Source organism: Meles meles, chromosome 21, assembly GCF_922984935.1.
Source record: "Meles meles chromosome 21, mMelMel3.1 paternal haplotype, whole genome shotgun sequence".
Taxonomy (NCBI): domain Eukaryota; kingdom Metazoa; phylum Chordata; class Mammalia; order Carnivora; family Mustelidae; genus Meles; species Meles meles.
The window spans coordinates 39,071,905-39,088,987 of record NC_060086.1 but is presented as its reverse complement, the minus strand read 5'-3'; the positions used below and the strand labels follow the sequence as shown (position 1 = coordinate 39,088,987).

At 39.9% G+C, this 17,083-nt stretch overlaps 1 protein-coding gene across 11 annotated transcripts in view; it reads left to right on the top strand.

The window, feature by feature from the left end:
- Nucleotides 1–17,083, top strand: part of RBFOX1 (RNA binding fox-1 homolog 1) — a 1,785,930-nt gene that overhangs the window by 711,681 nt on the left and 1,057,166 nt on the right. Inside the window, exon 1 of one of the 11 annotated variants that reach the window (XM_045993967.1) lies at nt 2,027–2,419. The exons of 9 other annotated variants lie outside the window; for them this stretch is intronic. In XM_045993967.1, the coding sequence (XP_045849923.1) occupies nt 2,375–2,419 (45 nt within the window). In that variant the 5' untranslated portion in view covers nt 2,027–2,374. Of the gene's footprint in view, nt 1–2,026; nt 2,420–2,639; nt 2,788–17,083 lie in introns of those variants that run through there. One more of the 11 variants, XM_045993975.1, reaches the window with a different exon arrangement.

Genomic DNA, 17,083 nt, shown 5'->3' with positions numbered 1-17,083 from the left:
ATAGCTACTAGTAAATTGGTTTCTGGAGTGATGATACCAATTTATTTCCCCACAGGGAGACTTTCTGTCCTTGGTTTGGAGATTTCACTCATTGCTGTTTTCCTCTGGAGTGGAAGCAAGGAACCCACTGTAGCTGTGTATCCTCTTGTTATCACAGATGTTAGTGTGGACCTTTATTTCCCTCTGGATTAGTACACACATTGTTTTAAGTCTTTGCTGGGGCACTAACACATGAGAATAGCAATTTATATCAATAACCAGGTTTGGCAACATCTGCCAAGGTTGTCATACTCTGTGATTAAATGGCCATATGTGCCAGAGAACACGGGGACAATGGGGCTGTAATTAGGGTTTGCTGTCTTTCCACCCTCCACCCCCACCATTCTTAATTCCCCCTAACCTTGCTTTTGTGAACTGATTTGTGAATCAGATGATTCCCTGGAGAATGCCAGTTTCTGCTACAATAATATGGCTTTATTTTACGTATCTCTGTAATTATAAAGAGTTCTGGTTAAGCAAAAGTCTACAAACCTTTTGCTCCTTTACCCAGTGCCATTGAAAACCTTGACTTGAGATGATATGTGCATATATTAGACTTTAACTTAAATAATCAGAGAATATAGTATATTTGGTACTGCACCATCACTGTAAAAGGAACGTCTAATGCTATCTTACTATCCTTTTTATGCCACTGCCCCTGCACAAGGCAGGCAGAGAAAAAAACACACCAACTTTCCTTAACTCCATAAGGAAGAAGGTAAACAGTATATTAATGCAATATTTAAAACAGTCTTAATGCACAGAAGGAAAAAAACCCCTCTTCTCATTTTGTTACTGGGTGTGACAGAGATGGATGATGGTTATGTAAGGGACTTGGCATGTTCTAAAAAAAAACCTGGAAATATTGCCTCGAGATATGGAGCTATAATAAATGTGCAAATAAATATTTGAAAGATTTATTAGCATTTTAAAATTTGCTTACCAATATATAAAATCCTAATCACTTGTGCACAAGGCCTTTAACTAAAATAGAATATCCAAGGAGATGACACAGGAATCCAATGAATATTTCGCTGTTAATTGAATGAAGTCTATATATATATATATATATATATATATATATACATACATACATACATACAATTTCCTTCCATGTTTAGTTCCCTCCTGTTCAACTAATAATTGCTTGAAGAAGCAAGGTCGTCTTAGTGTATGTACCTTGCAGTTTTGACTGTAAAGAAAAAGAAAAAAAAAAAACCAACCTAATTTTTCTACATCCAAAATATTGGTCTCTGACAAAAGCAACATTTAGACTGGGAAGAGCCAGGGCCTGGTGTAACTCATTACCATTGAATTAAAAAAAAAACAAACAGAAGTCACAGATGTATGTGGTTTTTTGGAAATTTACTTTGATGCCATTGTTATTCAAGGTAAATGCATTTTCACAGGTAATCTCAGAAGTTCAGCAGGACGTGGTAGATATTTCCTCCTCGAAGCAGGGTCGTATTTTGGAGCATTTTCATTTAGCAGATAATGTGTGAGAAGATCTGAGATCACAAAGTTTTAGCTAGTAGGAAAACTATACCGGTTTCTCTGAAGAAACACTGAGGAAAGCCTATGGCGGGGTGGTTGGGGAGGGCGTGATGGGGTTTTCCATCTTTTCCTAGTATTTATATGTGGAGTAGCATATTGGAAGTCATAAATACTGTCCCGTGGACATTTTGAATAATGCAGGAGTAGTGTAAGTAATTGGAAGTGCTTATATCCTGCCTTTAGACATTTCACTGCTCGTGAGTTAAAATTGGTTGTCAAGTGTGGACTCGGAGGACCGTGCAAGGTGCCCTATTCTGTCATGTGGTACATATTTAATGCTTGAAAGAACAAGGGAAGGGACACGTGCAGGAGAAGGGGAGGGAGGGCAAGTGGCGAGAGGCGGCAGTGCTTTCCAAGTGCTCCGGGAAGCGAGGAGGCAGGACTGACGCAGCCTCAGCATCCACCGCCTTCCCCTGGGCTGCAAGACTTTGCAAAAACATTGGGCGTCCAATTTGGCGAGTGTTTTGGCGCGGAAGCCTAGGCCACCCGGGAAGCTGGGTTCGGGCGCGGCAGCGTCCCCGGCACCTTGGTGGCCTCCCTTTGTGTGCATCTCCGCGTTGAATGCCTCCTTTCTCGGGCTGCTCGCTCTCTCTCCCGGCGCGTTCTGCACCTGCTGGCGGTGGTGTCAAGCTGCCAGGCAGCCAGGGCGAGCTCAGGCACAGCGCGCACGACAGATGACTGGAGTCATTTACATTGCTAGCACGTGGCTGCCTTTTGCTGTTGCCTCGGACTTCTCCCGTGTTCTCCCGGGGAGGAAACAGGAGGCACTTTGCAGCCGACAATGAAATCTTGGCAGCTAATTGCAGTCGTGGGAGATGCCCTTCAGGTAAGGCGAGAGAAGAGGGCTCTAAACACTGTCAGGGAAGGAGAGGCAGAGAGGGAGAGCAAGGGATGGAGAGGAGGCAGCTTCTGCAGAGGCTTCCTGAAGCCCACTGACTCGCGGGAGGGGGTGGGAGAGGGACGGGGACCGGGGGCGGGCGACAGGGGGGAGGAGTGTGCAAATTGACATTTTTGGCTGCCTGTGGCAGAGGAGCCGCCGTCAGCCGCTGTCCAACGTTCACGCAGGGAGGGTGGCTGCGTGTGCGCCTCCGGGGCTGCTGATTAGAATAGGGACTTGGCGGCGGCAGGAATCCGGCTAAACCAAAGCGGCGATGGGAGGCTGCGGACGCGTTTGCAGCGCGTGAGTGAGACACGGTATGTGAGGCTGGCCCAGAGACCTCCGAGGCTGGGTCAGGGCTCGCCCCGGGAGTACCCAGGGCGCAGGACACCCGGAGAGGGCGAGGGGCGTTTGCGGCTGGGGAAGAGTCCGGAGAGATGAATCGATTTTCCTTACAGACTAGAAGTTCATGGGGAACTTCATTGCCCCTTCTCATTGGCTCCGTTTAACTTTATTTCCAGAGATGAATAAGCGTTTATAAGACACCCCGTGAAAGTCCCAATAGGCTCGCAGGGGTTTTGCAAGAGCTGCGCGGTTCTTTAAATGGCAGGTTTATGAAACGCCTGGCCAGATGGGCCGTGCCTTTGCAAAGTTGGCACGCTCACGTTCCACCGGGGCATGTGTGTGCGTGTGTGGGAACATGTGTTGCATGTTTGTGTAAACATGTCTACCGTGCCGGTCGCACTAGTGGGCCCTTACCTTCTCTGCTTTTCCTGACTCCCAGGGAACAGAGATTCCATTGACAGTACTGGAAACGCTTTGACTTAAGAAATAGGCTCTGGATCATTTCATTAAATGAAACAAGAGTTGCCCTTCTTGAGAGATCAAGTGGGAGAAATGTGCTCCGACTTCCAAAGTGAGGGAATTAACCGCCAGGCGTTTAAAAAAAATATGCAGAGTGTTGAATACGACATTTATCCGCCTAGAAGGATCACCTAGAAGACTCAATCTCAGCCTCTCCCTGGAGCCATTATTTTCAGATTACAGTGAAATCGGTGGTTTTGCTTATTTCTGTTGACAAAAGAGCTGTGCCTCCCCCTCCTTAAGAGGGGCCCTGGGGGAATTCTGAATCCCAAAGTTTCCTTGGCAAGATCATTTTAGAAATTGTCCATTAAATTCCTTGCTGAGAGAGTCACTGTTGGAGTATCTTTAGATATCTCATAATTTACTCATTTTTCATTTGGGTTTAATTTTGGTCACACAGAAACGAATGCGATGTATAACAGAGGCAGTAAAAAGTGATTGTGTAATCCTCTTTATTTGGGTAACCGGGTAGTAAATTGGTTGGAGACTATAAAATCTTTCTCAACTGTTATTTCCTATTTTTGATCAAAATGTATCTCCAGAAATCCAAAGGCCATGATTATAAATGTGTTTGTGAAATGGACTCACTTGGCTTTGTGGCTCGCTGTGATTAAGTTTTAAGAGGGTTGTTCTTCAAGTAAGTAAACTATAGTCAATCAGTGATAGCTGTTTACCACTGACGTTCATAGGGAATGCGGGCAGCATTCATGATTTTCATGCGGAAAGCAGGATTTTTCAACTGTTATCTGCCCACTCACACTCTCCACACATGCCAGCACTTCCTCTGTATTAGAATACTCATGGATTATGGAGAGAAAATTGCTTCTCTGAAGAGTTGGAGGAAGTATTACCTATGGGGGAATTTTCTTTCCCCCCTTACTTACCCTCTTCCTCCTTTCTCTCTCTCTCTCTCTCTGGCCCCCACCCTCTCCCAACTTGCTTCCCCCTCCCGGGACTCTTTCTCTTTTTTCCTTATTTTCCCCCTCTTCCACCCCCTTTCTCTCTATATCCACCTGTATTTTTTTCCATCTGTCTTTATTTTTGTGACCGCGCAGAGAAAGCTTCCCAAATATCTTTTACTCCTGCATTTTTATTATAACAAATGTTTAGCACCCTGAAGGATAATTGGAACTTGATTTTCTTTTTCTTCTTTGCTTTTCTTTCTTTCTTCCTCCCTCCCTACCTCCCTCCCTCTCTCCCTTTCTCCCTCTCTCTTTCTTTCTTTTGTATTCTCTGGTCATTACAAGAACCAGTTACTATCCGGCAATCTGCTGTACCCTGATCTTGTAAATAAGGGCAAATTTTCAAACTTTTCCTGTCATTTCATATTAACCAAGTGAATCAACTCTGGAGAATGTCTTTACTATACGAAAAGAGCTAAATCTTTTCTCTGTTATCACCAACTGATGGATTTTTACAACATTGCACTTTGCCTGCTATAACTTTATTGGGCTGAGCATATTTTTATGTTTGTCTGTTGTAACCTTGTCTCTCAAACTTCTACTTTCTCTGTTTCCTGTCTTAATTTTAGAATCTGGATTCATTTTAATTTGTATTTACTTGGACTTTGGAGAAACAACCGTCAGCCTTGACTTATGGGCCAGCTTATTTAAGTATCACGTAGTGGGGTTTTTTTCCCAATTTTTTTCTCTTTCCATGAGTATGACACAAAAGTTAAAGTAGATTTCATGTAAAGTGCTTTTTGCAGCAATTGCCTTCTTCCAAACTATAGTTGTAAGATTTTGAGATTAAAGGGTCATGTTTTGAGAATATTATATGAGAATCAGAGTATATACCCTTTATCATTTTCTATTTGATTACAGAGAACCTGGTTGGATAGGTCAATCTTGAGCTAAATAACTATTACAGTGTCCAGTGAAAGATCATTTTGATCTTTCCTTATGCTCAATTTATAATTTTTCTATTAGGTTTTGAGCAGAATTTGCAGTACCAGAGAAATGGAACATAGTCCAAAAGAGGAAGAATTTTTAGGAAATAATAATAAATCCTTACTATTACTAATTCCACTTCTCTTTCTGTTTAGTTGTAGCTAATTTTTTTTTTTTTAAATTCATGTGTGTTGGTCTCAAAGTAATCCCAGAGTGGATTGGAACAAGTTCTTTGAAAGTAATTCTAGTGGAATTAAAACGAGTCCTTTTATGAGACTTGAATCCCCATCTCATTTTGATTTTTCAACAAACATAAAAATAAATAGGGAGGGAGAAAAGCATGGACCTTTAAAGTTTTTTGCACTTTCAGCTTTATTTTGTTTTACATCTGAAAACTTCAGAATGTGATAATACATTAGGTCTTTGTACATATTTAAGGGTGGATGTCTTTGTCCTTCTATGTGTTTTCCTTCATTTTCATGCAGAGTTGAACGCTTGCGTATATTATGAGCAACAGTAAACAATAGCAAATAAAGGCATGCAGAATTTTTTAAATTATGCATTTTAATTTATTTGCATTACCTCACATATAACAAAACAGTAGTTCTGTCTATCTGTGTTCATGCCATCCTCTCCCTCTACTTGCAGGGTACTAAAAGAATTAAGTAATTCTTTAAAAGTTAGCTTGTAACATATAATATTCTACTTGGAAACCTTTCTGTTTAATTATCCAAGAGCTGCAGTGTCCTGGTCTTCAGAAGTGTTTTTTTTTTTTTTTTTTTTTTTATTAACAGACACAAAGTTTATGTGAAAAGTTGTGCAGTGTGTGTGCGTGTGCCTGTGTGTGTGTGCCTGTGTGTGTGTGTGCCTGTGTGTGTGCGCGTGTGTGTGCCTGTGTGTGTGTGCGTGTGTGTGTGCGTGCACTCACCCAAAAGGCTGAAATAGCTTGTGTCAGCTGTAGCAACTCGTGTTTGATTCAGCAAAACTAGGTTATGAATTCAAGCAATTAAAAATGACAAAAAGCCCAATTTCACTGCCTAGATTAATACACTTCCAATTTTTCCTGCTCCATAAAAATTTCAAAGTGTTCTTTCTGCTTAGGTGTTTGCATAACCTATAAGGTATCGGAAGGCCCCCATTTCACATTTACTTATGATGTCTGAATACTTTGATGTAGCAAATGTAAATAGATCAATTGGATGTTCTTAACACAATTTTGTATTTGCAAGTTCTTGTGAAATTATTTCAGTTGGGTTTAAAGGAAAAGCAAGAAGTTCAGTTGTTAGTTCCCTAACATTAATCGGTGGTGAGTAATCTTTCAGCTCCTTCCAAAGTCATGGAGGCCAGGAAAGGCTTTTTGAGAAATGATATAATTACAGCAGAAATACTGTATCCATGTTCCCAGGGTGGCAGTGATTTCTTTTTCTTTTTTTTTTTAAATTATGCAATGGTTGGCATATTTATTGCTTTTTCTGTACTTGTCTGAATTCTGTATTCATTTTTATCTAATTAGCCCAAACTCAGTTCTTTAAAATGGCCCCCCTTTTTTTTACTTGCAGAGTAATTAGGAATCACAATGAGGCACACTGAATTCACAACAGTTTTTGGTTAGCTGGTTAAATTTCCTCCACTGGCTTGATAAACTTTGATCACACAGAGAACAGATACTCACAAACGTATACAATCAGGAAGCCCCAGTAGTTTTCACTTTGCACTGTCCATCCAGTACAGAAAACCAGCAACATTTCAAGGTGGTATCAAGGTGGTCTGTATACCTGGCCTTTGCTTTGGAAAGAGGACCACTTAAGGGCTATCTGTTAGGGCTGCCCCTGCCTGCCTTTCCTTTTCTCTTTGGAATATTTCTGCATCTGCCTTTGCTACCTGGGGATAGATTTCTTTGTTGTTTAATTGAACTCTCTACTTGTAAGGAAGTCAGTTGCTTCTTTACTAATGAGATAAACTTACCAGTTGTGTCTATTACAGCTATTTGAATGTTTGAATAGAGGCCTTCCATTTCTGTTATAATGACGAGGATGATGAGGATGAGGATGTGGAAATGCATCAGCAGTAATAGGAACAACCATACAGCTCTGATTTCTCCCTGGGCATTCGCTGCCTCCATGTGTTTTGCATTGGACTGGGAGCTTCAACATCTTTTCTCTGGTTCTTAACTCTGTGAGGTAGGCATTGCTATGCCTAATTTAGAGATGGGGAAGAGAGTGATTGGACTCCATATTTTCCTGACTTCAATATACCAAGATGCCATTGAAATGTATTACTCTGAATTTAGAAAGATACACAAAATGGATACTCAGTTGAGTACTCAACTAGGCAAGTGTGCTTAACCAACCCTAACCCACAACAGGGACATTTGGTAACATACAGGAGACATTTGGGTTGTTGCATTTGGACAGGGGGTGCTGCTGGCGTCTACCGGGTTGAGACCAGAGAATCTCGCTAAGCATCTTGGGATACACAGAAACCACAAAAATTTTCCAGCCCACAATGCCAACCATGCCAAGATTGAGAAACCCTGTCCTAGGCGGTATCAGTGATGTTGTGTGTAATATATACATGGCTGATTTTTCAAGAGACTGGATAAGGTACATGAATTTCAGTTATTAAACTTTTGAAATCCCTAGTTGGATACTGTGAATAGGATCATAATGCAAAATCAGAAGGTCCATATTTTCTTACAATTTGACTTTAAAATTTTACAGCTGCCTACTCCCAGCATCTTTCTTTATAAATATGACATGGGTCATTGTGATTAAAGTACCTACTTTTCCCTGATTTACTCTGTGTTACCTCTCATAAGTGCTGAAAAATGAAATTTCTTTCTGTGGTACTGATGTCAATAGAAATGCAGCATCACACAATGAGTCACGCAACAGTAGTTGCAAGAACATTCCTTCTTCCTTCTCAGCATTCAAACACCATTATTTTCTCCTTATCTTTAAAGGTTTGGCACAGAGGCTTATTTGCTTATTCATTTAATAAACGCTTAAATAGTGTTTCATATGTGCCAGGCACTGTTGTTAATGTTTTAAAATACTAATTAATTTAATCCTTACGATAAGCCTAAGGGCTTGATACTGTTCTTATCTACTTTTTACGGAGGCAAGAACCCAGGCCCAGAGAAGCTGAATAATTTGCCCAAGGTCACACAGCTTATAAGTGGCTGAGCTGGGATTTAAACTCCACAGTCTGTTCCTATCCATCTCGCCAGGCTGTTTAAGAATTCGGATTTCTCGGGGTGCAGAAGCATACTTGCTTAGGCAACATCTTCACTTGAGTTTTCGAAGAAGACATTTTTAGTTTCATTTGGCGGTGATTAATTGTAAAGTAACTTAACCACTTTTAAGTGAGAGTGAATATGAACACCCACAACTTTATTTTGGCGTTTACCTTCTTGTAAACGTACATTGCACCAGAATCAGGAAGACTCACGAGTTCTCGTTATATGACCACCTCCAACAACAAAAATCACCAAAGGAAAACAGTCATGTCCAGGAGAGCATAATTTTCAGGACGTATTAGCTTTGTTTTATTCCCTATTTAATAGTGGTATTAGAAAAATAGAAATTATTGAACTGTATCTCCTAAGGGGCGTCAAGAAACTTTACTGTTTTGTTTCCTGGCACTTTAAAAATTTTCTAGGGAGCCCAATATGGTCATACCAAGTGGGATATGGTGGATATGGACACATCGATTCCCAGCTTGATCTTGCTAAAGCCAGTCCATGTATCCTCCCACATTTAGACCATGGGAATGACCATGCCAATCTCATTCTCTGTTGAGTATCCAGCATGTAGCAAAACCAATGAAGAGAAAAACAATTTGAGTAGGTTTTTTTTTTTTTTTTTTGAGTAGGTTTTTAAATAGAAGTGCCAACTTGATATACTTTATTGTGCAGTTGGAGAAAAAAAGATCTTACAAGTCTGCAATTAAACATGGATACCATGGGTTGTTCAGAAAACCAAGATGGGCATTGAGAATCTCGATAGATTTCAGATGAATGAATGAATGAATGAATGAATAAATGGATAGAGGCTTTTTTTTTCAATTTTATGAAGGGTATGCATGGATTTATGCTTTAATAGAACATATCTAAAAAAAAGAAAAAATAGAAAAATTCTTATATTTTGAATACAAAATACTGGAGGAAGAGGAGGCCGTAGCGACAGGAACCCTGCCAGCTGCCACCGCAGAGTTTCGACCCAAACTTTACATGACTTAAGTGTTGATACGTAGCTCACTATGCATTCATTACCCCTCAAAAAGCTCAAAGATGCTGAACCTCAACCATAGGTTGCATTTTACTCGAGGAGAGCCACAGATTGCTTCCTAGGAGAGAAGAAGCGTCACTGCCCTTGAACAGGTGTGGTGTGGCCATTCAGTATTCTTGCCCAAACCATGAAAGCTCTGGAGTCCCCTCCCCCAACCCAGGGACATTCTGGGAACTGAACTGGAAGCGGAAACCATTGTGGTTGTTCTTACATATTTCAGGCCCAGTGAACTCATATTTATACAGAGAAAGCAAAGAGTGAATCCCATTTCAGAACTGTCAAAAGAACGATGCTGGATCCATTATCGTAACATTTCCTTTTTTAATACAGTTCATTGAATTGGCTTTTGTGGGATACCCATTCCATCTAAGTGTTGGTTCCAGAATGGTTTAAGATTGCACCCGAATTTATTGTTCAATGATAAATAAGTGGGAATTAACTCACATAGCTAAGGGTACCCAGTAAAGTTCTGCAAGTATCGCCCAATAGTCTGTAGTGCTAAAATACATATATTTCACTTAGTTGAATTTTTTAAAAAAGGAAATTGGATTTGAATTGAACATTTTAATTCCATATTCAGTGGTTTTGGCTCTAACATATTTCTATATTTAATGAGAGAATCTACTTTTTAGAATAAAGACAACCAGTGATAAACTTTGTGTGCCGTTGAGAAGAATGTGTCCAACAAAGGGAAAATGAATTTTGACCAAGTCTCTATTATTGAATTTCCCCAGGGAAATAAAAATATGAAGGTTGCATCAATGTTATAAGGGGTTCAAGCTTTAACTTTTGCTGCTAATAGAAAAAGAAGCCAGGCTTTGTTTTAATGCACTAGTTAACTGTTCAGTATATAACATTAAACGTTATTATTGTCGTTATTATGGATACATTCTATTGAGTGTTTGCAATGAGCCATCCATCCACTGTGTCAACTTCTGGATATTCATTACTGAATTGAGTACTCCAGCAGCTCTAGGAGGTAGAGAGATCTGAGACCCATTTTCCCTGAGGGGAGACCGAATCTTGAAGTGATTTTTCTATGGTTACCAGTGACTAGTAAGCAGAAGGATCGGCAATCAAATTTGAAACTTTGTGACTTCAGAGCCCATTTTCTCCCCTTTTTGACTCAAACCTATAGGAATCTTTATTCTAATATTGGTGAAAAATGAATCTGACATAGATCATGTTTGGTTAGCCCTGGATGGTCCTTGTGATCCTCTCGTTAGGGCTAACCTTACTTTATTCTTGGTAGAACATGTGGGTGGTTGGGTGGCTGGATGGATACATAGATTGACTAATGACACAGAAGGGAAATTGGCAAAAAACATGAATATAGTTTTCAGGAAAATAAATGTACCAGCAAGGAGGTGAATATATGTTCACATATATATGTATTTGAAAGTTTCATCTGTATATATAAATGTTTCATAGATCATATTGGAAAATAATATGTTTAATGAAGTAGACATTCTATACTATATTGGAGAGAGTGTGGAGTGGTTTGTTCTTTAGTGGAAAACACTTTGGAAATTTTTGTATCTACAAAAAGTACATGCTTTGGTCCTGCGTTTCCACCTCTAGAATTTACGTAATTGCTCAAATTTGCAAAGATGCATGTTGGTTCACTGCAGCGTAGTGTACAGTGGGAAGAAAAAGTGGAATAGATTCAATGCCTGACTATAGGGGATTGGATGCCCTGAACACAGTGGATCTACATCATCCTGAAGGCAGTGGCTGAGGTGTTGGAAGTGAACAAGAACCTGAACTTCAGAAATATGTTAGGATGAGTTTGTTAGGAAAATGTGCAAACACGTTATATACATGGTGAAATTGTGCAAGATATCTGAGGGACAGTGGAGGTCACCTCTGTGGTTACTGTAGCCTGTGACTGGGAAGGGAATAGCAGGACAGAGAGAAATTGCTTCTAGGATTATTATACAAGATAGATGAATTGTAGAGGTCTACTGTTCAACATGGTGCCTGGAGTTAACCACATGGCACTGTGCACTTGAAAATGTGTAAGTGGGTAGATCTCACGTTCATTGTTCGACACACACACATAGACACACACACTGTACACAAGGAAACTTTTGGAGATGATGGATGTGTTTATTACCTTGATGGTGGTGATGGTATCGGGGTGGATGCGTATATCCTAACATATCCAATTGTATGCAGTAAACCTGTGCAGGTTTTTGTATATTAGTTCTACCTCAGTGAAAGCATTAAAAAATTTAAACTTTATTTGTTTTTTAACAAACATGTACTATTTTGAGAACATAAAAAATTTTACTTTATTAAAAAAAAAAAAGAGCTTCCATTTTTGGAATACCTACGGTCAGCCCCTTGTCCCCAAGTGGATACAGATCAACTTAGGCATCAACATTGATATTGCATGTCAGACACGGGCAACCCAAATTGTTTTGAAAACGTGCTTAAGAGAGACTTATAAAAGGAGGTAAAGAAACCTAAAAAAGGCTTGATTTAAAATCATGTCCTGGCTAAGGGTTAGGGTTGTTATGTGTTCTGAAACGGTGTGGTTGGCTGTTGGCAATTTCTGAAAATGATAAAGCTAAGTGTTAACTATAAAGGTTTGGCCACAAAGGAAACGAAATTCCCTCTACGCCACAGACACTTGTCATTCATCGGAGGTACTGCAAAATCATGATCCTTATCCTTCCAGCTGCGCGTGTCTGTCAGGGACTGTGGGCTGCTAAAAGTTGTATACTATTATTTTTTTATTCATCTCTGGGTCATTTCATCTTCCCGTGGAAGCCACATGAATGGCTGTGTATGAAAATTGTATTTTGTGCTGAATTTCCCACTGTGAAAGATGTTTACTATATATTTATGAAAACACTGCAATAACAAAACCCTTTATATAGCCTTTCAATTTGCTGTAAGGGCAGATAAAATATTTTTATCTCGAACTGAACTTCATACCTTGGGAGATTCAGCAGGCCTGACTTGGAATAATAAAACACTTCAGAGAAAGGCAGGCACTGTTCAGATGGCTTCAGAAACCTGTGTACTTCACTCAGCAGACCCTCAGTTCCGGAATATATAAAACCAACTGAATATATAAAACCTAGAACGAATGGGTATAATTTATGCATCATTAGACAAAATAATATTTTTTAAATTTACTAGATAGCTTTGTAATGGGTCTACAGAGATCCTTAAGGAGCAGTGTTTCCTTAATGTGAGGAAAATACGGGAAGGAGGTTGGTTGTCACCCAAATGTCTTCACATTGCAGAAGCCCAAGTGAAGGTGAAGAATGAGCAGTGGTTTTAATTGACACTTTTGTCAAGATAATTGTAGATGTACATGCAGTCGTGAGAAATAACACAGAGAGATCTCTTTACGCTTTACCTAGTTTCCCCCAGAGTAGTATTTTGCAAAACCGTAGTATCCCATTACATCCAAGATATTGACATTGCTACCATCCACTGATCTTACTCAGATTCCCCCAGATTTATTTGCACTCGTTTGCATGTGTGTATTTAGTTCGACACAACTTTATCACATGTGTAGGTGGGTGAATGTACCATCACCAATGTGCCAGCCGCCACTTCCATTGCAGGGACTGGGACTCTTAACCCCTGTCCCTAAACCCTGTCCACCACTGATCTGTCCTCAATTCCTAAAATTCTGTCATTTTGAAATGCTGGCAAAGCGGAATCATGCAATATTTAACCTCTTGGGATTGGCTTATTTGTTCATCATAATTTCTTAGAGTTCTATCTGAGTTATTGTGTATCAATCTTCTTCTTCTTCTTCTTCTTTTTTTAATCACTCAATAATGTTCCCCGGTACATATGTGCCACAGCTCTTCAAGCATTCACCTGTTGAAGGACATCTGGGCTGTGTTTGGTTATTACAAAGTTGGTATGAGCATTTCTGTACAGGTTTTTGTGAGCATGAGTTTCACATCTCTGGGATAAATGCCCAGGAGCAGGCTTTGGCGATTTCTGATTCACGCACATTATGGAAAACATTAATATGTTGCTCCTGTAGGAAGTCAATGCCAGTTGCACACAAACCAATAAAAGGAAAAATATAAAATCTTACCCACATCCTAATGTTTATTTCTACATAAACATAGCACTAAACATAGAGAATAGCCAGCATTTATGTAGCAGCCACCATATGCCAGTCGGTATTCTAAGCCTCTTGTGTATGCTAACTCATTTGTCCTCACAACAGCCTCATGATGTACATGCTCTTATTATCCCAACTTCCAGATGAAGAATCAGGCAGAGAGTGCTTGAGTAACTTGCCAAGATGATACGACCGGTGCAGTTAGGCATTCTGGCTTGAGAAACCCCCATCTCAACCACTACTCCATGATCTGAACCTCATTCCCAGATCTGTTGGTCATGCCTCTGGGTCAGGCAAGATGGCAGCTCTCCTTTGGCTGGGTAAACGTCTGTCGGTATGGCTCTGAAAAGGACTAATACCTGGAACTGGGTCTGTAGAACAATCAGCTAGCTGACTTCACTATCCCTTAACTCACTGCTCTGTCTTTAAGCTTACTTCATTTGACCATCTCAGACAGATGGAGGCTTCTTCTGGCTTTTAGATCTCCAAGAGGTAGATTTCACAACCCTCCCTTGGTTACACACTGCAATATTTCGCAGCTCTCTATAGCAGTATGTTTTGCTTTTCGGCATGGCCCAAATCTGTCGTATGGCACACGGAGTCCGTCATCAATTGTCCACTTCCAGTGAGGATGGGGAATTGATGGTGACCATGTCTACTCAACAACACAACTTAAAGGTACCTATTTCTAACAGTGTCTGCATGGCTGCTTTACGTTAATCATGGAGCTATTCATTCCTCCAAAGGCATCTCATGTATCCACGAGGCTTATAAAGTATTTAATATTTTCATATGCTCCAGTGTAAAGCCATCTGCTGCGCTGACAGAACAAAATGTTGACAACAAGAACAAGCGTATGTTTATGGAAAGATTCCATGAAATGTTAACAAGAAAGATATGTGCTACTCTAGGGTGTCTTGTCGACAATGGCCAGGGGAATTTGGAAGGCACGGCCTCCAGCACTGGTATGTATAAATTTGGCGTTTATAAATTACACATGTTCTTTTATTTCTGTCTCATAAATTTGGACTAGATCGGCAATATAAGTGGCAATATAAGTGGCAGAGGCCTGTTGGGAGGAAAATCCTGGTATTATTTAATTTTGGGAACTTGATTTCATCTGTTGTTCTTCATGCGCTTCATTTGACTTTTTTGCTTTTTATTTGAACAAGTGGATTGGGAGCCTGCTGGGTGCTAGGTATGCGTGTGGCTAGAATAACTAGATTGTGTTTCGAAACAGCTAGAACCATTCCTCAGTGCCTAACTTTAATAGCCATGTTGTGGTCTTGCTAATATAGGAACAGTCAGATAGGAATTAATTTGGCTGTCCACTTGGAACATATCAGTCGAGGCACAGTTATCTAAAACTGTTGCTACACCACATTGCCCCTCGCTGAACTGAGCTCAGAAAATCAAAGCAAATGCCTCCAAGCTAAGGCCCTGATGCTTTTGGGGAAAAGCATCACAGCTAAAGTGCCCTGAGTATCTGACAAGCACTTGGGGAAGACACTGTACATTAACTGGCTTATTTAAGCCTCCAAAGCATCTTATGGGGCAGGGGCAGTCCTTGTCTTCATCGTACTTACGAGGCACCAGTTTTAGAGACGGTAAAGCAATTTACCCAAGATATCACAGCTCATACTGAGTAGACCTTGGATCTGACCACAGGGAGACAGAGTCCATAAGCAGCTGCCTAACTACTGCGTTCTGTAACTGACACTAGATAGACAGAAGCTTGTTCAGTGCTGTCTGACGAGGTCTTCTCAAGGTGACATTAGCTGGAACAGGTGGGTCAAAACTGATCAGACTTTTGAAAAGTGACGTGGAGCTTGGTGTCCTCCACACACTTGCAAAGCCCTTATGTTCTCAGTTCCTTTTTCACTCTCTGCAGAAAGTTGTCAGTGATACTTGAAAGCCAGGGGGTGGCTTGTGGAAAAAGTCGGCATGAAGACAGATGAACAGCTCTTTGAAGTGCTACAGCAGGACAAGATCATGTGGGGTCACCCCAGAGGCCTCCTTTATACCAAAGTTTGAACTATGTCCTACCAAGAAGCGTGATAAGGTGCCTTAAATCATACACTTAGTTCCAATCACAATAAATGGATTGACAGCATATGGATGAACCTAGGTCTTCACTACCTGTGTCAAAAGATGACAGTTTCTGGCTAGCTATTTGAGGTTGATAAAATTAATGAAATAGCAGAATTTAAGGAGATTCATAAGCAAAAACATATGTTCAAGAAGAGTAAAATGTCATCAGATGATGTTAATAAAGTTAATGTTAATAAAGTTAATAAAGGAAAAGCTAATCAGAAAATCTGAGATAAAAGAAAGACAAGGTCGCATATAAGGAACATTGTTTATGTTCCCCTTAAACCTCTTCAGAAGGATGCCAGGATTTCTTCCATAGTCAGGCCATTTTAGACCCATAGGTTTTGCCTGCAGGTGTTTATCTCAACAATTAGATTGTAATGATACGTTATAAACTTCATGAAACCAAAAAACAGGTGGACAATATATAATTAATTCCTAGCACAATACCTGGCCCATCTTAGAGTCTTAATAAGTGTTTTTTTAAAAAATAAGTATTTTCAAAGAATTATGATCATATTGGATTGTGTCAGAATATTTATTATGTAGTAAATCCTGGTAAACCCAAGTAATAATTATATCTATAATAATTAGGTAATGTTTTCAGAATCTTGTTAGGAAAGACTATATTATTTCCACCTGCTAGTTCTCTCTCTCCTGAAGCCAAGATATGTGGGTAATTATTTTCTAAATTATGACCAGAAAAATATGCATAGTAAAAACAATGGCACCATTTATATCTGATCTTCCAAGTAAAATATTGACACAACCTTATATAGGGTATACGGCAAGCAGAAATATTCTAGTGCTTTCTCCCCCAGCACACTCTATTGGCAAAAAGCGACTTATGGTTAATGCAACAGTGAAAATAAATTATTACCATTCTCTGATTGTGTGACAGGTTAGTAATTAACTTATGTCACTAGTTGGCCTCACACAACTGTGTTTATTCAGCTTCATGGAGCACTTTTCAGGGAAAAAGGAAAGATCAGCAAGGCATTTTTTGTTTACTGTAGATGCTGGATTCTGGTGGAATGCATCTTTTTCCTATTGACTAGGAAATAAGTTGGTTGTTAGGACATGATTTTCCATTCTTCAAAATGATATGGTGATGCAGGGAACTTGAAAGCTACCCTGGAATTAGAAAGGCATAAAGAAATTGCCCTTTATGCGCTAATCGAGCCATTGTGCCTATTTTCTTTGGGGTGCTTTTTACTGTATAGGCTCAGCAAAGAGCCATGTGTAAAAAAAGGTATGAAAATTTTTAATTAAAAGGAAAAAAAATGTGTTTTTTTCTCCATTGCAGGTTAAGTGCCTATCACACAGCCTAGGGACAATGGTATTAGATTTGTAATAAGTACAAGTAAAGCTTTTCATT